We start from the raw sequence: 24,525 nt of genomic DNA on the forward strand, positions 1-24,525 counted from the left end.
AAATTTCATCTTTGGAAAGATCCTCTTCAAAGTAGTATCTTTGAAACTACTCTTCAATTACTAAATTGAAAGAGCTCCCAGTTCTTCTTCTCTCTTACCTCTTAGGAGCTTTGACCAGCAGGGACCAGTCGTCATCTAAAACCCTCCCTACTTTTGCCCTTCAGGACGGCGATGTCACCCCATCTCAGGTGGCAGCTCAGCCAGTCAGCGCTCTCCAGATCGCGGCGCCTGAGCATGGGCACGCCGCCACCACCAGGCCACATCCAGGCCCCCATCCATGCTACCCTCTGCCCTGCTACAAACAGCCCAGGGACAGGAAGCTACAGCAAACATCAGAGCAGGTAATTCTCCTTTATTCCTCTCTTGGTAATTGGCCAGCTTCACAGCACCCCCATTATTTCTGGAGTAAGGAGACAAAGCTACCAGGTTGAACTGCATACTGGGCACCGGCACTTTCTCAGTTGTCTGACAACTGTGCTTCCCAGAGGGACCAGCGGCTGGCCCAGCACTGCTTCAAGATGCTTTGGTGCTGGTCCAGAGGCATTACTGAGGTTCTCTTTGCAACCTGAGACAGGTGCAGAGGAGAAGGAAAACCGGGTGGCCTGCCCAACTCCCCATGCTGAGATGGCCACAGAACAAAAGCAAGTTCCTGATCACAGACTCTCACCTGGCCCCCACTGTGCGCTGGCTTCTGTCAAGGACAGACACTGTTCTGGGGACCACCTCGCATTGTTTCTGGCAACACTTAACAGCTACGGCCAGTGCAGGGGTCTGCTCAGCACCAGCAGCCCATGACAGCTCTGAGCCACCACCATCAGGCCTCATGCTCTCTGCATGCCTTTGCTCAAGAAACCCTCTCATAATGAATGGTTGCAGAGGGACGGGGCAGTTAGGCCTCTTCCTTCATAACTTGGCAGATGTCCTTCCTTCCGGGCCACAGCCTACGTTTTCCGAAGAGTGGCCATGAGACGCAGGGAGAGGGGTGAACACTTACAAACTGACAAAACACCAACATGCCACAGGATTCACCTCTTTACTGATAGGAATGAGCCGCTTCCAGGAGTACCTGCTGTAACAAGAACAGGACTCGGTGTCTAAAGGTAATAAAATAACAATGACATCATAGACAAAGCAGTGGGCATGTTCCTTGCGGAGAAAACCGGCTTTCTTCTCTGGCCAGAGTGACTAGGTGCTACGTGCCCTCTGAGCAGGAGCTCCTGGTCCCAAATGTGTGCACACCTTCCTTCCTGGGCCCTCAGAGCCCAAGGCGCTGAAGTGCAAGCCGGCAGCCCTCTCCATGCGCCTCCCCACATCACGGAGCCTCCTCAGCTCATCTGATCGATGTCGTTTCCCATCCGTGAGGCCGGTGCTCATGAGGGGTGGGCTACCATCTAGTGACTAAACAGCGAGCACCAAAAAGCTGGTTCTTCCTCCTCACGAAGTAAACAAAATACCTCTTTACTCTCACTTTTTAAGGAAAGAAGTATTAAAAATACATGGCACTAGAGTGTGCAACTACCTGGCTGCCTCCAGTCACCTGCCCGACAGCTCCCAGCCTGTGGGGCCCATGCCTCCCCTCAGATGCAGAGCTGGTGGGAGGCCAGGGTGTCCATGAACGGGCACACCAGGTTATCCGTGGAGAAGTAGAAGATGAGCCCGAATGTGATGGAGATGGGCAGGGCAGGTAAGGCCTTCTTGAACACGGCGAGCAGGAGGAGGGTCAGACACAAGCCCTGCAGGACACAGGTCGGGGAGGGGAGGTGAGCGCCGCAGGGTGGGGCAGGCTGGAGGGGGTGGTGTCTAGGCCCGGCTCTGGAGCCTGTCCAGGACTTGGCAGACAACAGCTGGGACGCACCATCATCTTCCCAGGTCCTCTTGGGAGCAGCAGTGAGGTGCTGAGGGCAGGGTTCCCACAGTCCTAACACCCCTCATGTGATGGGTGACCCAGAAAGCAGGCCTTCAACTGCTAGCATGGAGCTGCCTCCCCTGTGTGGCTACAGTAGTGACACATGTGACCTGGTGGCAGACACCTCCCCTTGGGGGACATATATTTATAAAGAACAGGCTCAACTGAAATGCCAGCAAGGTTCTCAGCAGCTAACACCAAGAAGCCAAGGATTCTGGGGGACCCATCCCTTAGGGAGCAGGCCCAGAGGTTGCCCACCCTGCCCCCACCCAGGCCGATGCAGGCAGTGGCCCAGGATGGGGACAGGGTACTAGGGTTACCTGCCCTATCACTGGGGAAAGCAGGGCTTCATAGACATTCCAGAGGTCCAGAGGCGGAGGAGCCTGGGGGTCCCCTACCCCAACCCTGACACCTACTGTGGGCTGGAACAACATCTCCAAAGAACCAGAACCTCAGCCTCACATGGCCCATGATGCCAGGGATCTGTGGGCAGAACACTGAGCACACACCGTTCAGGCCGCCCGCCCCCACCAAGAAGCAGCCATCATAGGATGTCTCCTGTTATGTGCATTTGGCCACATTAAGTGATTACAGGGGGTCTCCCAATTTTACTGCTGAGCTTCAAAGGGACAGGGCCTTCCCCCACCCAGGCCCCAGTGGACCTCTGGGATTCAGAAGCCCATCATGTCTGGGTGGCATGTAGAGAAAGCACACAGCCTGCAGTCAGACCCCAGAGTCCAAATCACGGCTCTCCCCCACCAGCCTTGTGCTCAACCTCCTCCCTCTCGCATCACCTCAGCAGATAATCACGCCTGCCTCCCAGCTGCTGGGAGGACGTGCCAAAGCTAGCCAAGCCCTGGCAGCAGGCCCACCTCAGGACCCCAGGACCTGGAGTTGCCCTGAGTCTTGTGGACCAGAACCTCCTGTGACCCAAGGTCTTGTCTTCACCATCTTTGTGGCAACCCCGCCCAGACCACCCAGAGACAGCGGCACCTGAAAACTCCCCAGGGGTCCTGAGCCCCCGCGGGCCCACTCACGATGAGGATGGCCACGAAGCAGGCCAGGGTGGTGTTCCAGTCCCCGCTGCCCGTGGCTGCCGCCTTGCCCACCAGCACGCTGTAGAAGATGAAGTCTCCCAGGCCCAGCTTCACACCCCCTGTGTGGGGACAGAGCAGGCATCCAAGGGGTCCACTCGGAAGCCCCAGGAAGAAGTGTGGGCAAGGCCCACCTGCTGGAGGCTGCCCGGCGTGGAGTTCCCAGCGGTCCCACTGTCCCCCTACTGCGTGGGTCTGTCAGCCCCACCCTCCCCCGGTCACACTTGAGGCTCGTCCATCGAACGCATGGCGAGCCTGCAGGTCAGAGTCCCCGTGGCCTGCCCACATGGTCTCTCCTCTGCAGGTTTCTCTGTGACCTTTGTAAACCACCTCTGGTGTGAGAAGGGGCTTCCCCTCAGCAGGGCGCCCCACCTCTAGGCCCCATCCCGCCCTCGCCCAAGGCACACGCAGACCACGGGGACACGGACACCTTACTTTCCTCCTCTCCCTCCAGCTCCTCCCCTGGGTGTCCAGGTGGTGGGGGCTCAAAGACTTCAGGGTATGAGGGCTCCCCAAAACTGTCGTAGGAGTCTTCTTCTGGGCGTCCGGGAAGGGAAGACAGCCATCATCATGTGCGGAGGGGCCAGTGAGAAACAGGAGCCCAGTCAGAGGATCCCTGGGGAACAGCTGGGGCTCTGGGCTCCCTGCCCGTGCCCCCAGCCATGCCCAGCCGCGACACAGACTCTCCCACCACAACGGGAGGGAAGGATGGGAAACGGGGCCGAGGTGGAGGGCTGAAGTCCCAGCCCCACTTAACCCCCAAGACGCGCATGTCCATGCAGGCGCTTTTCCTCGGCCCCTCCTGTCCCCACGCCTCCTGGGGAGGCCAGGCCAGGCTGAGCAGCTGCCCCAGGTACTCACCCATCTCTGGATCATAGGGGAGCTGGAGGGCTCCCTGAGAGGAGGGGTCCAGCTTGGCCATGCCCACCGTCCACACCATGGCAGCTGAGGAGACAAGAGTCAGGCCTCAGGCGGTGCTCACTGTGGGTCCGGAGAGCAGGTGGGCCAGTCTGTGCCCCCAGCTTTTGCTCCACAGTTGGGAGGCCACTGGGGAGGGGTCCGGCCTCACTGTCTCATCTCTGCCTCCTCACAAAAAATGATGATAATGTTATCAGTGAATGGTTCGGGGAACTGACTGTGTTTTTGTTTTACTGTGGTTAAAAAAAAAAACATGTAACATAGAACGCATCATCTTAACCGTCTAAGAGCGTGGCCCGGTAGTGTCACGCAGATTCACGCTGTGGTGGGTCCCGTCTCCAGAGCCTTCAACACCGAAGCCGTACCCACTGAACAGCCCCATGCCCTCCCCAGCCCCAGCAACCACTGCCTCCCATCTATGAGATTGACTCCTGTGGATTCCTCATGTAAGTGGACTCATACAATATTTGTCTTTTTGTGTCTGGCTGATTTCTTTTAGCAGAATGTCTTCAAGGTTCATCCACGTAACAGGCATCACACCTCCCTTCCTTTTTAAGACAGAATAATATCCCGTTGCATGTATGCCCAGTGCCTGGTTCATCCCCCCCGCCCACTGATGGACGTTTGGGTCCCTTGCATCTCTCGGGCTATCGTGAATAGTGCTGCTACAAACACAGGGGTGCAGCTACCTGTTCAAGACCCCGCCAAGTCTCCTGGGTTTGTGTCCAGGAGTGCGACTGCTGGACGGTGCAGTACTAATTGTGTTTTCTCTCTAGCAGGGACATGCTCTCCTGAACTCACATCCCATCTCCAACTCTCCATTTGAATGTCCAGTGAGCATCTCAACCTCAACAGGCCCCACATGCCCTCAACATGGCCTCCGATGGGCCTGTAGGTGCTCCTTCTCGTGAGTGGCCACCCTTGCTATTCTCAGGTCCTGACATCATCCTTGACCCTCTTCCACACAACCCACCCTCCAGCCACCAGTGGATCTTACCAACACCGCCCCCAGAATGTCTTTGGCACCCAGCCACATCTGCCGTGGCCCTGGGTGACCCCACCCTCCACACCCACTCCTGCTTCCATTCGGCCCCTACATTTTGGTCTCCTCTCAGCAACCTGTGTGGTCCTGTTAAAATGTAAAGCCAGGTAGATGGAGACTCTCCAATGGCATCCAGCTCACTCAGGAGGAAGAACTCGTCCTTACCGTGGCCTGGCCCTCTCCTCCCTTGCTCCCCCTGCACACCTGGTCCACACACCTCTGAGGGCCTTTGCACTTGGAATTCTGTCCCAGGTTTTCCTAACAAAGGTCTGGCCAGAAGTCAGCGTATGACAGAGGCTTCTTTGACCACCTTGTGTGAAACAGCATCGCCCCGCTGCCCTGATGTCCCTGGGTCCTTCCCTGTTCCACCTCTCCCCACAGCACTCACCTCTGTGACTTTGGCACTGTCTGCTTAGTTACTGTCTCCCCCGCCAGAGCACAGAATGGTGAGCCTCGGTCTGGGCACTGCCTCAGTCTCTCACCTGTCTCTGCTCCTCCTCAGAATGGGCCAGGAATGTGCTTTCATGCTGTGGGCCCAGCTGCTCACGATTCTCCACTACAAACTCCACTCTTCATTTGCATAGAGATTATCATGCTCTCTGTTGCCATTCCATAGGCTGTTCCCCTGCACACCCTGCAGAGAGCTGAGTGCCCAAATTTCAGGCTCTCTACTTAAACATGTTCCACCATCAACAGATGGGAGGGCACCAAAACACCAGCGCTGTGACCTGTAAGGCTGAGGCCATGTGGGTCTTGTTTCTTCTGCACCCCTAATGCCCACTATAGCACCTGGCAGAGTGGGGATCTGAGGCATCCGTGTTGAATGCATATGAAATCCAGAACCCCACCACACCAGCCCCATGTGCCTCCCTTTAGAGACTTAACTTCAACCGGCCTTGAGTTGCTGAGGAAGCCCACTGAAGCAGATGCACCCTCCTCCCCTAGCCCCTGCCAGAAGCGTCCATCTCCAAAGTCCCTTCTTGGAGCCTGCAGGGCTGTGGGTCGGTCATGTGCTCTGGGAGCACAGCCTGTACCCACCACACACCACAACAGACTGGATGGGATGGAGGAGGCATGGGGCCACTCACATGAGTATATCAGGGCAGGAAATATGGGCTCATTCCTCTCCTGGGCAGTTTCCACCAGCATTCTCAGAGGCCCTTTGGGGCACAGCACAGCCACGAGATCTGGGAAAACAGACACACAGCAAAAAAGACAATTATTCCCCAGAAGCGCTCAGACAGGGAGCCAGCGCTCTTGCCCAGAGCGGAGGATATGTGCTTCCCAGCACGAGGCTCTCAGAAAGTGCCCTGCTGTCCCAGCCTCCCAAGCCACAGGCTCCCAGCAGAGCCTCCAGAGCCCACCCCAGCTCGACCCAAGGGCAAGGTCTAAGTGACCCACCTGCTACCGAGGAACCGCAGGGGACCCCACATACCCAGAGGATGGGCCGACAGGCCTGCATTTGAGCCCAAATTCCTCATCCTCAAACAGAGGCAACAGCACCAGGATGGTGATCACAATGGCGCTAGTTAAACAGCAGCTAATATTTTGGCCCCCACACAGCTGTAACATTATTTACTGTGTCTGATCCTAGAGCCGTTCTGAGGAACAGCACTCAGTGTGCCAGGTGCCTGGCAGTGCGAATGATAAACACCACTAGTAGTAGTGACCACATCAACAGTCATGTTACAGGACCCCACGTGTTTTACAAAGGCAAACCTCTCACTAGTGGGGGACATCCAGGCTTCCTCATGGAGGCAAGGGGCTTTTCAGCATCACCACCTTTGTGAAGCAGTGGCAAGGACTTGGCCCTGGATGTCGCCCCCACCACCCTCTGCAGAAGCCCGCCTGTGTCGGCCTACCATACACAGAGATGGCGCCCAGAATGACCCACGCGGACCACTCGGGGAGGTACTTGATGAAGACCAAGGCCATGAGCGCGCTGATCATGATGAGGTAGGCCTGCTGCAGCACCAAGGGGCCCTTCCAGTGGATGCACACCATGCCCACCGCCCCGAAGTTCCAGACGGTGAGGAGGAGGGTAGGGTAGTCCATGGCCACGTTGTAGGTCTTGAGCACCTCCCTGCAGGACCACAGGCAAGACCGTGGGGTGGGAAACTCACTGGAGATGTCAGACTCGGTGAGATGTCGGTCGACACCCCTGCTCATCACCCAGCAAGTCTCAAGCTGGGTTTTTCAAGTCTCTGGCTTCAATTACTATCTCATTCCCCATTTCCATGAGCCCTACAATGGAGAACTTGGAATATTTTCTGGAACAAGGTGATGCTGGCATTTCCCCCTTGGGCTGGTTCCTGTAAACATGCGTGGGCACCCCTCGAAGCCCCTCAGCCAGGGGAAGGAAAGGTCCTCAGAAAAGCATTCTCCCCTGCCCGTCAGGCTCTCCTGGCCCCTGGGTGAGACTGATATCCCCCATCAAGGGCAGTAGAGTGGATTACTTTTCCATAAACTAGGGAAGTCCCCAGGCCCAGCTCAAAGACGAGAAGGTAAATTTTGAGGGGGTTCATAACCTGCCTTGGGTTCACAGAGAGCCTCCTCTATGACAGCACTACTTACTAGTCTTAAATCAAGAACCAAAAAAGGATGTGTGGCCTATACAGAGCTCCACTCCGTGTCCAGGCCTATGGGCAGACACCCCCGCCCTCCAAGTTCCTTCATATGCACTCCTGCCACAGGAGGGGTCCCCAGGGCCCCTGCTCACCAGCCCACTTACCCAAGGTAGATGTAGGTGAAGAGGAACAGCAACATCAGAGAGGACATGATCAGCCAGCCATGGATGAACTAGACAACAGAAACAGGCAGAATGGCACACAACCCCAAGTGACATGGCCTGGCTCTCAGGACTGGCGCCCGAGCTGCAAGACTATCATTGTTGGGCCCCTCAGGACTGTGCTGGCTTACAAGAGGGTGAAGAAATTCAGGTTCTCCCAAGGCCCCAGCAAATGTATAAAGATGAAACCCCTTTGGGTCTGAATGCCTGGACCTCTACTCAGTTGCCCAGAAAGGACAAGCACGGTGAGCCCTACACACCAGGCACACTCTGAGGGCAGTTAGGCCCTACACGCAGTGTTTCTAACAGGTACTGCCAGGGCTCTGAAGGAGAAAAACCACGAGGATAAAGTGACAGGGGCCTCAGCAGGTGCTACTTTAGAGAGGTCAGGGCAGGGCTCTCAAGCTCTTTCTCAGCTGTCACCCCAGGCAGCCTCTCCCACCTGACGGTCCCCAAACAGGCCCGCAGGAAGCTGTTCCTCTCCTCCCAGCCAAACAAGGGAGGGTTAAGGACGAGGAGGGCTGATCCTAAACCAGTCCCTTAGCAGCCGTCAGTGGCAGCCTCCCCTGAGGACACACTATGAGTCACCAGCCTGGGCCCCTGGGAACCTGGCCCACAGGGAATGAAAGCAGCGGCCGAGGCCATCCTGTGTGTGCAGCAGCCTGTGTGTGCAGCAGCCTGTGAAACACGCTGACCCTCCTCATGTCAGCCTGGGCCACTGTCATCTGCCTGAGCGTCACACAAACTGCAAGTAAACCTCAGTGAATGGGTGGCTGAGCCACTCCTTAGGTCCCCGGGCTCAGTCCCCGGACACCTGCTGACCACCCTCTGCTCCCACCACGCAGCCCTCCCTGCCCCAGGGAAGAGCTCTGCCCCATTTCTGCAGGCCACTGTTTACTGATCAGCCTTAGCTGCTGCACACTTCTGACAGCCCCTCCCATCGTCAGCCCAAGTGGCTCCTCTGCCCAACTGAGCCTCCTCAGCACTCCACCTGCTCCCCAGAGGGTGGCAGCCTGACTACAAAGAGCCATGCACACCTGCAGGAGAATCTTAAAATTCGGTCAAGCCTGGTTTACTTCCTCTTAGTCTTCAGGATTCCTTGGAAGAAAAGCCTGAAACCCAAGTCTAAAAGCTTTCGACATCTCTGGGAACAGATGGTGCCCGTGACTTGTGCCAGGGGAGGTTCAGCTCCTCTACCTCCCACGGGGCGCTCTCCCACCTGAGCCTCTGCAGCTGCACAGCCCCACCTACCCGTCTCCCAGGGCAGGGAGGCCTCAGCACAGCATCTGCTTATCCCGGCCAAAAGGGAAATGGGAAAATAAAAATAAACCTGGAAGGGAAGTGTGGGGCGAAGTGGACCTAAAATAGGACATTTGACTTCTTCAGAAGGAGAAGCAATATGAAATTAACTTTTGAACATGAGAAGTGACACCATGAACACATCAATGAGGGACTCAGTCAAATGGGATCATGTGTGAGTTTGAAAGACAGCAGTGTTGGGTGATCAAGGCACAGCGGGAGTGGTGGGAGGGAGCACAGAAAATCCAAACCCACTTGTGGAGAAGACGAACTCTGGGAGCTAAACAACAGCAACACAGGCAGGCGGCCAGGAGGGGATGGCAGGGGACGGGGGCAGGGCCAGTGCTCACCTTGTAGCAGCGGTACTTGTAGAGCACTACCAGGAAGATGGTCATGGCCACGATGACGCTGATCATGATGAGGGTGTTGAGCACAGAGTTGAGGAGGCGCTGGCCCACGGAGGGCGTGTCCTCGGTGAACGGCGTGTAGATGCTGACGGTGAAGGCAAGGCTCCAGTCTGCTCCCTGGCCCGGGTTGGGGGGCCGTGGGGAGCACCCCCTCTGCTCCAGGGCAGTGCCACCCCCACGGCCCCCCAACATCCCGGGTTCCTGGCCCCCTGACCCTGGCCTGATGATGGTGCCCAATGCACTGCAGGTAGGGGCCTGGAGATGGCCCCCCAGACACCCCCACCCCAAAGGCACTTTTCTGGTTCCTACCTCTCCACTCTGGTCCAGGGAGACCCAGCAGTTTACTGGCCACACCAGCCAGGCCTTGCTGCCCTCTCCCCCAACCCCACCCAGGTGTAGCAGCCACACAGGCCACTAATAAGCTCAGGGAGTGAGGCGCTGACCCCTCTGCCCAGCCTGGAAGTAAATGCCCCCGTGGACCTCTCAGTTCTCCTAAACCGGCTCTCCATGCTGCTGGGGGTCCAAGCAGACTATAAGCTTCCCGAGGCAGGGGCTTCTCCCTGCTCCTTTCTTTAAAAAAACTAAACAAAAACCCCTAACTAAAAAAAAAAAAGATGTTTAGAGAAGTTGCTCAGTGGTAATCACCACCAGGAGGTGAGGCCAGGGGGCAGAGGGAAGCTTCTCATTTCCCCAGGCTGCTGCTGGGCCATTACCTTCATGTGGCAGAGGCCCACAGAGGAGGTGACCTGCTGCAGTCACACAGTGGTGGGTGGCACATCGGTGCCGGCACACTGAGCTCCCGTCTGCAGTGAAGCCCTGGGTGCCTGGGTGGCAGGCACCACTCTACACCTTCTACCTGGATTAATTTGCCTAGTTCTTCCAGGAGCCCCATTATCAAACCTGTTCTACAGATGAGGAAACTGAGGCAGACAGAGGTTAGGAAAGTGCCTGGACAGGTCCCACAGCCATAAGGCAGAGGACGACCACAGTGTGGACTCTGGCGGCAACTCATGCCTGCTCCTTACCACTGCTGGAGCCACAGCCCCTGCCCGGCCCCACTCCCCAACTCACAGCTGTCCATTCTTCTCTGTGTAGAAGCGCACAGACTTGATGGTGGCCACCACCACAATCATGCACAGTGTGACGGGCACGAACAGCATGATCACGTGCTTTGCCCCATATTTGAGGGTCAGCTCTTCCTCTAGGCCCAGCGGCTGTCCAGGGACCCCACTGCAGATGTAGCGGTCCAGGTCCTCCTCGTGGTCCTCCTCACTGTCCTGGCTTCTCTGTGGGAAACCACACTGTGAGGGCCGTGGAATGGCCCTGGGGAGGGTCTGCCGATGTCACACATGGGTGTTGGGGAAATGGAAATGAGAAGTTTGAATGTCGCTTTCCAGATATAAGGACCACTCTAGGGCTGTAGTTTAGATGTAGGCCTGTTGGCATTCTAGGACATTTGAAAAGTTTCTGAGACACCTGGGGAAGATTTAGAGTTAGCAGACCACCAGAGATGCAGGAAGGGGGGCCGTGGCAGCTCCACGGCCCACACCTTACAGCTAATGGATCTGGAGCAGGTCTGAAGGGCCTTCCCCTCCCTCACTACAGGGACTCAGAATGCCATCAGTCTGTCCACATGGCCAGACTGACCTGGGAGGAGACAGGCCAGGTGATGTGGGAGGCACACACTAAACATTCCTGACCGACAAATCACAAACTAGAACAGTCAACACACACGGGGTTGTCTCTGAATTGTGAATAGGATGCTGGGAATTTGAATCACTTCGAACTTTTTGCCCAAAATCAAGCATGTAAAATCTTCAGTATCAGAACCACTGGCTTACCAGGCATTAAGCACCTGTGAGGAAATCCTGGCTACGGGAAGGTGGGGGAGTGTAAACTGGCATGTGGCAAAGGAGGGCAGGCCGCCTGCCAGATTCTGGGACAAACCGATCCACAAGAATTTCTGTCTTGGAATTGTGGCAATTCAGGGTCATTAGCTGCCTTGTTAATTAGATTACCAGCCAAAGACAAACCCACACAAAGCAAGAGCAAAAAGTGACTATTGCTTCATTGTCAGCTCTTTGCAGACAGTCCAATCTAGATTTAGATCCAACTGAGAAAGAACTGTTAACAAACAGGGATGACACAGACAATGTGCAAAAACTCTGGGATATAAAAGCCAAAGAAACTAGCAAAGGACGGGCTGCCCACTGGCCTTGAGCTGCTGGGATCTCACTAGGAGCACAGAACAAATGAGCTCAAGTTGCAGCAAAGGGGATTAAGGCTGGTTGGAAGAAAATTCCACATGGAAAGGTTTAAAGTACATACCATAGTGGGCAAAATAGAGATTGTGACTCAGGCAGATTCAGATGTTGTTTTGCCCTGATGGGGAAGGAGGCGGTACAGCCAGGTGACTCTCCCACATATATCCCCCTCTTCATAATGGTGTAATCTCCTGTCCTACAGACTAGAGATCACTTTGCGGCTTACCCTCCAGCCACGGACCAAATGTGTCCCCCAAAACTCACAGGTTGAACTATAACCCACAATGTGATGGTATTAGGAGGTGGGGTCTTTGGAAGGTAATGAGGTTTTAAGGATGGAGCCCTCACAAATGGGGTTAGTGCCCTATAAGAGACCCCAGAGAGTCCCCTTCTTCCCCCAGGCGAGGACATGTGAGAAGACATGGCCTGTGAGCCAGGAACGGGGCTCTCACCAGAACCTGGATCTCTGCCTGCACCTTTATCTGGCACTTCCCAGCCTCCAAAACAGTGAGAAATAAATGTTGTTCATAAGACCCCCATCTATGGCATTTTTGTAATAGACACCTGAATGGACTACAACACAACCCCAGCTCAACAGGCAAGTACGAGGTAGGTATGCTCACCTCTGGGCTGCTCATCTGGCCATGGAAAGCCTCTCCCCTCCTGCCCCAGCAGTTTTCGTGCTACCGTCTGTCTATCTGTTAGCCTCTGTGCTCCCCATCCCAGCACCCAGACTCATGCCCATTCCCACAGCAGCAGTCACCTGCACTAGGAAGTAAATGGGGCAGAGGCTGGGGTGCAGAAGCTCATTCAGCCTGTAGCCAAGCTAGACATCAGCAGCCTGTGAACATGCCGCCTACATGAGGCTGCCTGGATGGCAGAGCACCACAGCTGACCTTCCTCTCGCCCTCCTCCCACACCAGGGAATGGCAGGTCACCGTCCCATCCAGGAGCCCAAGGGGCCTGTTTCACGGCTCAGTCTGCTGGTGGGAACCTACCTGCCTGGTAGCCTTCTCTCTGTCCTCCAGGCCCTGCCGGCTGTCCTGGCAGGAGCGCGGTGTGGGGCTCTCAGCTGACATCAGGGACGTCCGCTCATCACACGCTTCTTCCTCACTGTCCGAGGCCATGAATGTGAGCATGGCCCTGCCTCAGGGAGTGCCTGGAAAAGGGAGCACAGGGGACCTCGTTCTGCTTTCCTGTGAGACAAAGGCAGCAGAGGACAGAGGGGGTGGGTAGTGGCAGCTTGAAGACCTGGGTTCAGGACCATCCGAGATACATGTGTCAGTGACTGCTGTGCAGCGAGAGTCCCGAGAGCAGCCACTGAGGCTGCAGCAGCCTTTCAGGGCAACGGCTGGGGAGATCCAGGCCACAAGATCAAAGTGCCCGACTAGAAAAGTCAGGGCTGCGCCAAACTGTCCGCACACTCACTCGCTCAATCAACACACGCCTGTTGAGCACCTGGAGTGTGCCAATGACCAGGCTGGGCTCTGAGGGTATGAAGAGGCATAAGAAATGCTTTTGTCCCTAAGAAAAAACCCAACAACCACCCAGTGCAACAAATCACATAATCTAGGTGTTCACCAAGAGGTGCAGAAGCACAAAGGAACTGAATCTCCAAGGTTAGGAACGTTTTCTCGAGAAGAGAGCATCTCTGATGGAGACAGATTTTTGCAGGTGAGAGGGAAGGGCAAGGGGTGTGAGGAATGCTCCAGCCAAGGCCTGGACTGCGGGGGCAGGGCTGTGCAGGTGTGACGGGTCTTCCGTACCATGCTGAGGTGTTCCGCATCTCTAAGGGACAGACGTGATGGACAGGATCAGATCTGTGTTTAGAAGCATCAGTCTGGCCAAGGGCCGAAAAAGAAGAAGGGAAGGTCACCCCCAGAGAAGGCCGTGGGAAGTGGGCAGTGCCCGGCTGGAGCAGCTGCAGGACTGATGCATGTCAGGGGTCAGAACCAAGAAAGGTTGGGGCAGGACCTACATGGGGGAGGAGCCACCAGGACCTGGGTAAGATGGGGCAGGCAGAGAAGATGGTTTCAGAGGGAAGACTGCACACTCTGTCTGGGAACCTGCTCAGCATGAATGGGTAAAGGGGGAGGCGAGCACACGTGCATGTGGTGGGCAAGTCCAGCTCAGGGCAGGAGGCCAAGGCTAAGGGACAACAGCAGGGAGGCCTGCCCCCTCTTCTGCTGTGCTGTCCCAAGGGGTGTGCATACACAGCAGCACCCTGCAGAAGCTGGCACAGCCCAAAGGGACAGGAAGAGCTTCAGACAAGCCCTGGCAGATCTGAGTGTCCCAGCTGTCCCTAGGCAGGGTCAGCTGAGGTATGGCCAGGGCCAGCTCTCCCTGTGGCTGCTGCCCAAAAACCCTCAGGGAGGTCTTCATGTCACTAGGGACCGACGGCCAGGTGTGCCCTGTGCTGAAAGCCAGTCACCCCCAGGATTTACGTGATTTTCAAATGAAGCAGGCAGGCCCCTTCCACCAAGCCAGCCAATCCTGTCCACCGGAGCAGGGCCTGTGGCTGCTGCTTATTCTGAAGACTAACCAGGCTGTGGCCTGAACTATTCCGCCGTGGACTTCAACTCCACCCCCCGTAGCAGCCACATGACGGCCTGCCTCTGCTCGCTCACTCACTGGGCCTGATGTAAGAGGCTCCCCTGTCCATCTGACAGGGATTTCAAACGAATAAGCTGCCCTTGGTTTGGGACAGATAAGACAAGGACAGGAGCAGCAGCTGTAGGAGTGAAGAAAAACCTGCCAGGAGGGGTGGGGAGGACTGTGCTGCAGTTAGGACTCAGAGGATGGACAGCTCCCACGGTCAGGATTAGATGCCTCAGGTCTCAAGGAGGGACAGGGGCATGAAGTGGGCCTCAAAGGTTAGGATTAGCTCCCCAGGCCAAGACAGAAGGAGGTGGGCATCCTGGAAGGTAACCATAAATAAATGGTGGGATGGGGGGACCTAGCAGGGCCTAATACCGAGCAGTCTGACATGGCTGAAGCATGGAGACTGGGGGTGGGGGACAGTGGAGGAGGTGGGGCTACAGAGCAGTGGGCTACCCCAGCAAGGACCGAGGACTGAGTCCAGCAGAGGGGCCAGTAAAGGTTTCTGAGTGAAGAGGGATGTGAACAGAGTGAGCTTTATATAACTTGCATGCCAGCAGGGAGGCACTCTCTGGGTGGGCCTGGGCCTCCTCCATCCTCACTGGGGTCCCCCAAGACCAGGCTCGGCCCAGGGCCACAGAAGCACGGACATGTTCCTCTGGAGGCCAGGCCTTGAACCGGCACAGTCTGCCAGACAGAGCCCCCCAGAGGGAACACAGCAGTGGGGCCTTGGGCAGATCTGGGCCTTCTACCCTCATCTGTGGTAGTGACAGACATGGTCTAATGGAGCCCGAGGAGAGCAACTGCGAGGCTTGGTCTGCAAGGTAAACCCCGACACACACCTGCTCAGACCCCTGGTCCTCCTCCTCACCCACCCTGGCTTTGGCGAGTTCATCCTTACCCAGAGAGGGGCACTGAAGCAGGCTGGCTGCATTCGCTCAGGCTGCACCATGGTCCTCCAGCCAGAGCAGCTCTGGGATGGGATAGGAAAGGGAAGGCAGACCCTTCCAGACTGTTTTCCAGCGAGTTTGTTTTGTCTGGGGTGTGAACAATGATTTAGCTATGCTCTGCGCCCCTCCCACACCTCTGGGGTGCCTGTGATGGGTCTTCACTGAAGGGAGGGCAGATCACAGGGCCCCGCATGTGACACATCACAGCTGCGGCATCGGAGCTGCACTTCCCCTGGACTCCCAGACAGCAAAGCACCAGGGAAAAGGACAGAGAGCGAGGATGCTTCTCAAAAGGAGAAAAGTTGCTACCAGGAGGGTAGGGACAGAAAAGTAGGGGACTAGGATCATAAAGGACAGTGTCCCTTCAATGTGGCGCTGCACTGCATGGAGGGAGATGTGTCAGGAAAGCACAAAACATCCGAATGTAATCCATATATGGCATCCTCACTAGAAAACACATGCTCCCTGAGCAGATTCCTTCCTTCATCCCACTTAGAAAAGCTGCATCCAAGACTCCCAGAGAAGTGGGGCATGCGGGGCTGTAGCTGAGTGTCAGGGAAGGGCTGGCCCTGGGTGTCAGAGCAAGGGCACTATAACCACAGCCCCCTGGGCCTGGTGCGCTGGGGGTGCCTCTCAGGGCTTGCAGCACCTGAGGGCAGGACTTAGGACAGGCTGGCCCCTTTCAGAAGCTAGCAGTCCAGGCCACCTGAAGGGGTGGTGGCAGAACAACGCCCGCTGAGCCCTCACTATGCACTGGTGGCAATAACCCTAGGCGCTGGGTACTGCTATTCTTCCCCATTATACAAGTGGGGAAACAGGCTTAAAACGTGAGAGGTCCAGGTTCCGTGCTCTTAAACACCCTGCCAGGCCACTGATTAAAAGGCAAATCCCTAAACTCCATTCTGAGCACAGGTTCAGGGAGCTGCATTTGAGATGGTCCCTGGTGACTGTTGTCAGATCTGCCCTGGGGCTGCCCCTGCGGGGAATCAGATGCCCAGCCTGGGCCCCAGCTCTGGAGGGCAAGTGTCCGGTTACAGTCCGCCTCCCTGTTCCCTGGGCAGGGTGCCTTACCCCTACCTTGGCACCCCACTGCTCAGCACCACTTGCTCACTGAGCTGCAGTGTGAAGGGAGGAGCAGTCCTTTCTCCTGAACACCGGGTTCTGTTCAGAGGGATAGGGGAGGCAGAGGAGCAGGACTTTTTCAGATTAGGAAAGCTCCAGGGGGAGAAGAGAGTTCCCTTGCCCCAAGCAAGCAGAGGAGCATGTGGACAAACTGGGTCTCGCACGCTGCTGGCTCAGGCTGCATAGCCTCTCTGAAGGCAGTAATTATTGAAAGCTTTAAAAACATTCATACCTTTGATCTGGAAATATTATTTCTCAGAATTTGTCCTAAGAAAGTAATAAAAGATTTAAGGACATGTTTGTAGCAGTTATTTATAATCATAAAAAAAATAAAAATGGCAGAAACGCATGGCTCTGCTTATGATACATCCATGTGATGGCACTTATTATAGACCACTAAAAGTCTGATCTCAGAGAATATTTAATAGCATGAAAAAATACAACAGGATATTAAATCTAGCAGATATAAAACTTCACATACACAATCACCTGAATTTTCTTAGAAAATGTATGTATGAAGGATTGGCAAGAAATATTACAAAACACTAGAGGTGTTTATCTCTGGGTAGTGAGACTGTGGTTGATTTTTACTTTATTTTCCTGTATTTCTTAAACCTTTCACAATAAATATGGATTCTATTTGTAGTATTTTTAAGTGATTAATTTTTTGAAGGGAAATGATGTGTGTCAACATTCAGGCAGATTTTTTGCCAACTCCTGCCTCTGCCACATCCCTCTCCCTGCACCGGGGACAGAGGGGCTCCTGAAGCCACTTCCATAGCTCCGAGGCCCCCTTATTACCTGTCTCCTGAAGAACAGAGCAGCTGGGGGCAATCCTTTGCTTTTAAGTTGGAACTGCAGCCGACGCTACTCTGAAATCCTTGGAGGGCGATGTGTGTGGATAAACAGTCTTCTTTCTAGATGTTTGTCCACATCAAGCCAGTGGCGTCAAGGACTCCCTCCAGAGGCTGACTCACAGCAGTGGGGGCGGGGCTGGGTGTCCAGTCCTACCAACCACATAGCAACTGGTGCTCCATCCTCTGAGGGAACTGCAGGAAAATGCAGACGGGCAGACGGGAGGAGGGGTGTTCAATGTATGAGACCATATTCTACAGACCCTCCCCAGAACAAAGCTCTGTGATGGAAAGTCATTTGGGACTAAGATGCAAAGCCCGATGTCCAAGAAGCCCTGTTCACTCCCATTAATCAGCTGAATGGGACTGAAATGCTGGATGAGCCAAACCAAGGGAGTTTGACCCAGAGAACTTCCCTGTCTGTGCTGGGTCAGCAGTTCCAGCAATTATTAAGGAAATTCATGTCCTGCTTTCCTTGACCTTCTTTTCATTTCAGAGAAATGTGAAGGTTTTAACCTGAAAATTTAAGGCCAATGGACCTAAACAGAAACACATTTGAAGTGCCACAATAAACACTAGTGCCTCATTAGAAAAGAATGGAAATCGCGGCTCCAAAAGCAAATTGGGAGTTACTGCACTTGCCGCAGAGGGACAGTGGGAAAGCGTCCTGCTGCAGAGAGAGGTGTGCATCCTGGGCCCTTAACTTCTCTCTTGCAGCAGGCCTCACTGAACAATGGCCCCCACTTCTGAGATGGTGGCATCAGTTTTAAACAGGCCACTTTCTATCATCACACAGCTACCTTGCAGCACTGCCAGGACCTCTGGGAAGGACCCCTGGGAAGTTCCCCTGGTCTTTCTTCACATTAGGGTAGGTTTTTCTAAGGTGCATTAATTCCTTAAGACATTTCTTGGAAATTCCCATGGCATCCCACCTGCCAGTCTCCCCAGCCCTGGGTGCTGACCATGTATTCAGCCCTGGTTGACCTCATCCATCTGTACCTCCACCTCAGCCAGCTGGTTCTCCCCAGCACAAGGAGGTGGCCTGGGCCAGAGCTGGGGCTTGAGTCCCTCAGGGAGGCTCTGAAGAACACCCCACCCTCCCAGTTAGAGGCTCCAGGGGACCCTGACTGCCCTCCTGAGGCTTGGCCCTGGCCCTAGATTGACCTCTGTCTGCTGCTGCCTGCATGGGTGTGCCTGGGACTCAGGTGAACTTTGCTCATTTCCTGAAGCAGCCTGGAAAGGGGGCAACTAGGGGGAAGTGGCAGAGGGATGCTGTGAAGGCAGTCACACAGGCATGCCTCTAACAGGTCACCTTCAAGTGGGGCCCAGAAAAGAAAATTCTTTTCTAAATAGAAGCAGCAAGCCAGCGGTCAAAAGCTGAGGCTTTGGAGACTGACTGGGTTCCTATCACCTAGCTATGTGACCTGAACCACTATTCCCTGGCTGCATGGCCTAGGACAATTTATTTAACTTCACATGGCCCGTTTTCTCTTCTGAACAAAGCAGTATAGGCATACCTAGCAAGGGTACTTATAAACATGAGAGAGAATGAATGTGTGCAGCGCCTGGCACGCAGCAGGTGTTCAATAAACAGTGGTTACAGTGAAGATGAAAAAGAGGCAGGCAGGCAGTGAGAGCGCATGTGGGAGCCTGTCGATGCCCCTCTTGGAAAGTTCTGCCTCTGCTAAACCACCAGACACACAAGTTGAGCTATCAAGTGGAGCTATCATCCAGGCCCTAGGGAGCCCTCGTGTTTCCACCTAGCCTAGCCCACAGCTGGCAATGTGAACATTTTGTCAAACCAATGTCAGAGCTGTCAAGGACCCTGCCATAGTCTGAGCCCTATTTTAGCATTAACAAAACTGTAGTCCAAGAGGACAAAAGGAACCAGAGTCCAGTGACAAAAAGCGACAGTTACAACTCAGGTATCCAAACTGCCTGCCCACTCACCACCCTAAATAGAAATACATTTGGTGTGCTCAGGGCGGCGTGTGTGTGTGTGTGTGTGTGTGTGTGTGTAGCATCACATGCTCAGGGGCCCAGGGCCATGGTCACACAGGCAGCCCATGCAGCACACCATGTGGGCCGCCTGGGTGCACACCCACACTTATATGGCATGTGCTATGGGCAGGTATGTGACTTTTCTTTAACATATAGCTTCTCCAAAACAGACAAGAGGTCACTGAATTAAAAATGCCTTGCCACTCATTCACCAGATCACCTGACACCTTAAAAAAATTCAGTGAAGTCTCTCTCCTGCCCCCACCCCACAACTCCAGCCTGGGCCCCTACTCTGGTCTCTGCTGCTCCTAACGCTTTCCATGGGGGGTGTGGCTCCCATGTGGGCATGGCATGGGGGCAGGAGTCAGAGCACTGTCTCTGTGGGGCAGTTCAAGAGGGACAGTGGGAAAGAGTCCTGCTGTATCACTGGTGAGATAAACAATGGCATATTCGAACGCTCCAGACACCCACCCGATCTGGATCCACAGATACCTAGTGAGGGGAAATTCTGAGGGCATAACATTAGCATAAAAAACAGAGGACACAATTTCATCTCCAGTTTCCTGCTTCTATTTTAGATGAATATGTGTATGAGTATGAAATGCTAACGGAAATACATGTTAACAGTGGTTTTCTCTGGGCCAAGGGCTAACGGATACTTTTAGTAAGATATTTCCTAAATATTCTAGAATGAGCCTTTTAAAAAGGCATGAAGTTTCTGGTTTAGGTTCATCAGACAGGTGAGTGAACACCCTCTCAATTTTTCTTCCCATGTGCCAGAAGACTCTTATTTTGTCAAAGATGACTGAGGAACACATTTTCCCAGGCAATAAAGAGGTTGGACAAAAATGATCTCCCTCCCCAATATCAAGTCTTTCCTGAGGACTGATTTGAAATTACTCTTTCCCCAGACTTTAATACAGCAGCCTTGCCACCTCCAGGCTTGGAGACTAACACCGATGGTAGAAGGCCTGAAGCCCACGTCAGATCCAGCCAGCTCAAGCCGAGGAGGGCCTCCCAGGCCCTGGACCACGGCAGCCTGGAGGGCATGCCAGCCTTGGAGCCCTGACCTCCCTTTCCCAGCCCTTCCCAGCAGCTGGAGTCAGGGAACAGGTGGAAATATTTGCAGAAGCATTTGTTGTCTAGCCTGTCCCCTACTAGTCAAAGCAATAGCTGGAAACCAGCCAAAGATATCTTCAGCAGAAACGTGCACGTGACCTACACACACACACACATTGCTTTGGCTTCTTTAAAAACTTTTTTTTTTCTTTGTCAGGTAGTTAATAGGGACCGCATGAAATTTCCTGCATAGTCACGTAGGGATGTGGGTAGGGGCAAATGTGAAAGCCTCCTGTATAAAACCTCATAAGATTAAGAGGACACAGCCAGCTCGGTTTAAATTCTGGTGCCCACAGACATCAAAGGCACATGGCAGGACAAACCGTTTACCCCCTCTGGAAAAGTAAAAATAACAGCCACTTTAGCGTGACTGAAGCTCAAGATAACTGTTATAACTACTGTATGAAAAGGTTTTTTACTGTATAAGACAAATTCGTGAAGTCAGTCATCGTCAATAACTTAGAGGCCAAGGTGGGTAGGAAAACCTCCCCTTTGGCAAACTGTGTGTGCCCTGTGGGACTATGAGCAGCCACAGAGGAGCCAAGGGAGTGACAGGCATGACAACCTGCACCATGCTCCGGGCACAGCTGAATGGCAGCCTCCGGCCAGGCTATTCCTTTTCTTCCTCTTTCTCACATAGGGGTGGGGCATTCATCTCCCCTATGCACCCAGTAAGATTCTAGATTTGGTGCACAAGTACTTCAACACCAAATGATAGAGAATTTTCCCTAAAAACCTGAAACAACATCCATCTCACTCTGCAGCGACATTCCTCTACATCCCCCTGTTTCCAGCCCATGTTCTAAATGCCCATTCATGCATCTAAGGCTTGAACCTGGATATACTACCCTTACCTAATGGGTGGCAGAAGTTGCAGCTCTGAGCTGGAGCCAGGACACCTGGCCCATTGGCCTGTTGGCCCAGAAAGCACAGCTGTGGACACGTTTCCCTGCTCCCACGCAGCCACATTTACACAGAGGGGAACCTGAGGCTCACACACCTGAAACAGCTTATTCAGAGCCTTTAAGTGCTGCCAAAAGTCTTAGCTGCAGGCACTGGGGGCTCAGGTTCTACAGCATGGACTATGCAGACATTAGGGCATTCAAATGGGAAGCCAAGACATGTCCTGATCAAGCTGCTCTCAGGCCAGGCTTGGCAGCCGAGGCTGTCAATTTTTAGTTAAGTTGCTCTGCAGTTGTTCTGGATGTCCACCTCAGGTTCACCATCTGCAAATGGGGATGAACTTAGTCCACCAATCAACAGTGCACACCTTAAAAAGGGAATATAGGTTAAGTCAACAGGAGCATTTCATCCATCTGCCAAAGGGCTGAGGTCTGGTCCCAGGACTAGACAGCGGACCTAGGGGCCAGGATGATGGGTTCTACGCCTGGCTCTGCTGTAGCCTACCTCGACGACCTTGGACAAAGTCACTTTAGCTCTATGGGCTGGGTTTCTTCACAGATAAAATTTGCGGTTGGGTGCTAGCTTCTGTTTCAGGTCCCTTCAGCTTCAAAGCTTTATGCTGGGAGTCTCCCCCACAGCTGTAAATGCCTCATAAAACAGCCAAACACGCTGATAACGGAATTGCCAGCTTCAGGCCACAACTGTAGTCAGGTTCCTTGCAGACGCGAGAAGACCCCAGCCGGGCGGAGCCCAGAGCCTGGGGCCGTAGGCCGGCGGCACTGGGCGCCGAGGAGGCACCAGCCGCCAAGGAAGGGCAAATGCCGGGTCCGCAAGTCTCCCGGACCCACGTGCGCTGCGCCTTTAAACGCCCTGGCATTAACTGCCCGCGCCGCGCCCACCCCTCGGACCGGATGCAGGCCCGAGGGCCGGGTTCGCTGCCCCTTCTGCCCCTGCCGACCGCAGAGGCCGGGGCCGCCTCGCAAGATCCGCAGCCCCGGGGCCGGGGGTCGCCCGGCCGGGCGGGGACGTCCGGACCGCAGAGCCCGGCTCGCGGGTCGCGGCTCCACCCCGGTCCTACGCGCTGCAGGCACAGGCCCTGGCCGCGCGACCCCATCCCCTTTGGCTCACCTGCTCAGCAGCGGCGTTCGCCAGTGTCTATGCGCCTGGCCCAGCGCCAGGCCCTCCCGGCGCCGGCGCAGACTCCGCCCCGGCCCCGCTCCGGTCTCGGGACCGTCCCCGCCCCGCCCCCGGCAGCCCGCTCTCGTCCCGCCCCTGGGCCCGCCCATTCTCCGCCCCGTGGGCGACACCACCTTCCAGTCCCAAGCCGGCCAGGTTTAGGATCCTGCGCCTGGTTGAACCTGACCCAGCACTGGGCCCTGCGCTCCGAGTGGGCCCGCGCCTGCTGTCAGGGGCGCCACGGGGCCGTAGCGCGTGGGCTTCATGGGCAGCCTCGTTGTGGTACTGCAGCCCCCGTGTCTGCGCATCCCTGGGGGTTTGCTCACCCTGATGGAGCTCTGCACCCGGTGTGAGCTAGCTCCGTGAAAATCTTCTGGTGTTTTCTAGAGCTTCCGAGCTCCAGATACAACTGAAACAGGGATGCAGTCTACCACGATAACCTGAGAATCGGCCTGCGAAGTTGTGATTCCAGGATTTGGGGTCCAGGGCATGAGTTGAGATTGTCAATAATCTGACGTTTTTTAGTAAATTCACTTAAAAATTAAGCTGAAATGCACATAACATAAAATTAACCATTTTTAAGTGTACAATCCAGTGGCAGTTAGTACACTCATAGTGCTGTGCAATCCCAGCCACCTTTATCTAGTTCCAAAACATTACATCACTCCAAAATAAAATCCTTAAACAGTTTCTTCTTATCTTCTTCAGCGCCCGGCCCTTCACACCCACCAATCTACTTATATCTCTATGGATATACCTATTCTGGGCATTTCATATAAATGCAATCATATCATATGTGCCCTTTTGTGTCTAGCTTCTTTCACTTAGCATAATGTTTTCAAGGTTCACCCACATGGTGGCATGTACTAATACTTTGATTCTATTTTAGGAATAATATTCGGTTGTATGTATATGCCACAATCTGTTTATCCGTTCATCCATTACTGGACATCTGGGCTCTTGCCACCTTTTGGCTGGCTATTGTCAGTAGTGTTACTACAAACATGCATGTAGATATATTTTAAGTACCTTTTTCAGTTCTTTTGGGTACATACCAAGGAGTTGAATTGCTTGATCATATGGAAATTTTATGTTTAACTTTTTGAGGAACTGTCAAACTGTCTTCCCCAGAGACTGAACCATTTTTATTCTCATTAGCAATGAACAGAGAGTTCCAATTTCTCCACATCTTTCAATACTTGTTTTCCATTTTTTAAAGTGCTATTATTATTATTTTATTATTATTACTGCCTTCCCAGTGGGTATGAAGGGGTACCTCATTCTGGTTTTGTTTTGTTTCTTCCTATTAACTAGTAATGTTGAGCATCTCTCATGTTATTGGTCGCTTGTTTATCTTCTTTGGAGAAATATCTGTTCAAGTTCTTTGACCATTTTTAAATTCAGCTTTTTGTTGTTGAATGATAAGAGTTCTTTATATATCCCAGATAACAGACCCTATCACATACATCATTTGCAAATATTTTTTCCTATTCTGTGGGTTGTCTTTTCACTTTCTGATAATGTTCTTTAAAAAAAACATTCCTTTAATTTTGGTGAAGTTCAGTTTATCTGTTTCTCTTTTGTTGCTTGTGTGTATGGTGTCATATCTAAGAATCTACGTTAAATCCAAAATCATGTTTTCTCTTAAGAGTTTTATGGTTTGAGCACTTATTTTTAGGTGGTTGATCCATTTTGAGTTAATTCTTGCATATGGTGTGAGAAAGGGGTCCACTTTCATTCTTTTGCATGTGGATATCCAGTTGTCCGAGCACTGTATCCAATTGTTGAACAGACTGTCTTTTCCCCATTGAATGGTCTTGGGCCCCTTGTCAAAAGTCAACTGGCCATGGACAAATGGGAAAAACCAAATATTTTTAAAAAGCTTTTTAATGCAAATTAATCCAAGTTGGAAATGGGGCAGGCCAGCATTATTGGCAGACAAGATAGTGATACAAATAGTGATCTCTGATAAAGTCGAGAAATTAATTAAAATTAACAGAATTATAAGATAATAGCTCTTAAAAAGGAAAGGACACTTAAGGATCACAAACTCCAACTCTAATTGATGCATAAACACTCTCTGC

At 53.6% G+C, this 24,525-nt stretch overlaps 1 protein-coding gene across 5 annotated transcripts; it reads right to left on the reverse strand.

The window, feature by feature from the left end:
* Positions 1-1,014: 1,014 nt before the first annotated feature.
* On the reverse strand, positions 1,015-22,503 carry PSEN2 (presenilin 2). Of its 5 annotated transcripts, none has more exons than XR_005031358.2 (13): positions 22,394-22,495; positions 17,190-17,437; positions 12,717-12,877; positions 10,526-10,740; positions 9,398-9,539; positions 7,692-7,759; positions 6,823-7,043; positions 6,049-6,147; positions 3,862-3,945; positions 3,436-3,537; positions 2,944-3,062; positions 1,520-1,733; positions 1,015-1,069 (listed from the first exon to the last, which is right to left on the reverse strand). XR_005031358.2 is itself a non-coding variant. In XM_036918417.2 (12 exons), the coding sequence occupies exons 3-12, from the start codon at positions 12,855-12,857 to the stop codon at positions 1,578-1,580; spliced, it is 1,344 nt and encodes a 447-aa protein (XP_036774312.1). In that variant the 5' UTR covers positions 12,858-12,877; positions 17,190-17,437; positions 22,394-22,503; the 3' UTR covers positions 1,015-1,577. The 5 variants fall into 5 exon arrangements, 2 of the variants coding, with proteins under 2 accessions (XP_036774312.1, XP_036774311.1); XR_008999334.1 differs by having other exon boundaries at positions 1,015-1,430; XR_005031357.2 differs by having other exon boundaries at positions 1,015-1,433.
* Between the last annotated feature and the right edge of the window lie 2,022 nt (positions 22,504-24,525).

The sequence above is a fragment of the Manis pentadactyla genome, chromosome 9 (assembly GCF_030020395.1).
Source record: "Manis pentadactyla isolate mManPen7 chromosome 9, mManPen7.hap1, whole genome shotgun sequence".
Taxonomy (NCBI): domain Eukaryota; kingdom Metazoa; phylum Chordata; class Mammalia; order Pholidota; family Manidae; genus Manis; species Manis pentadactyla.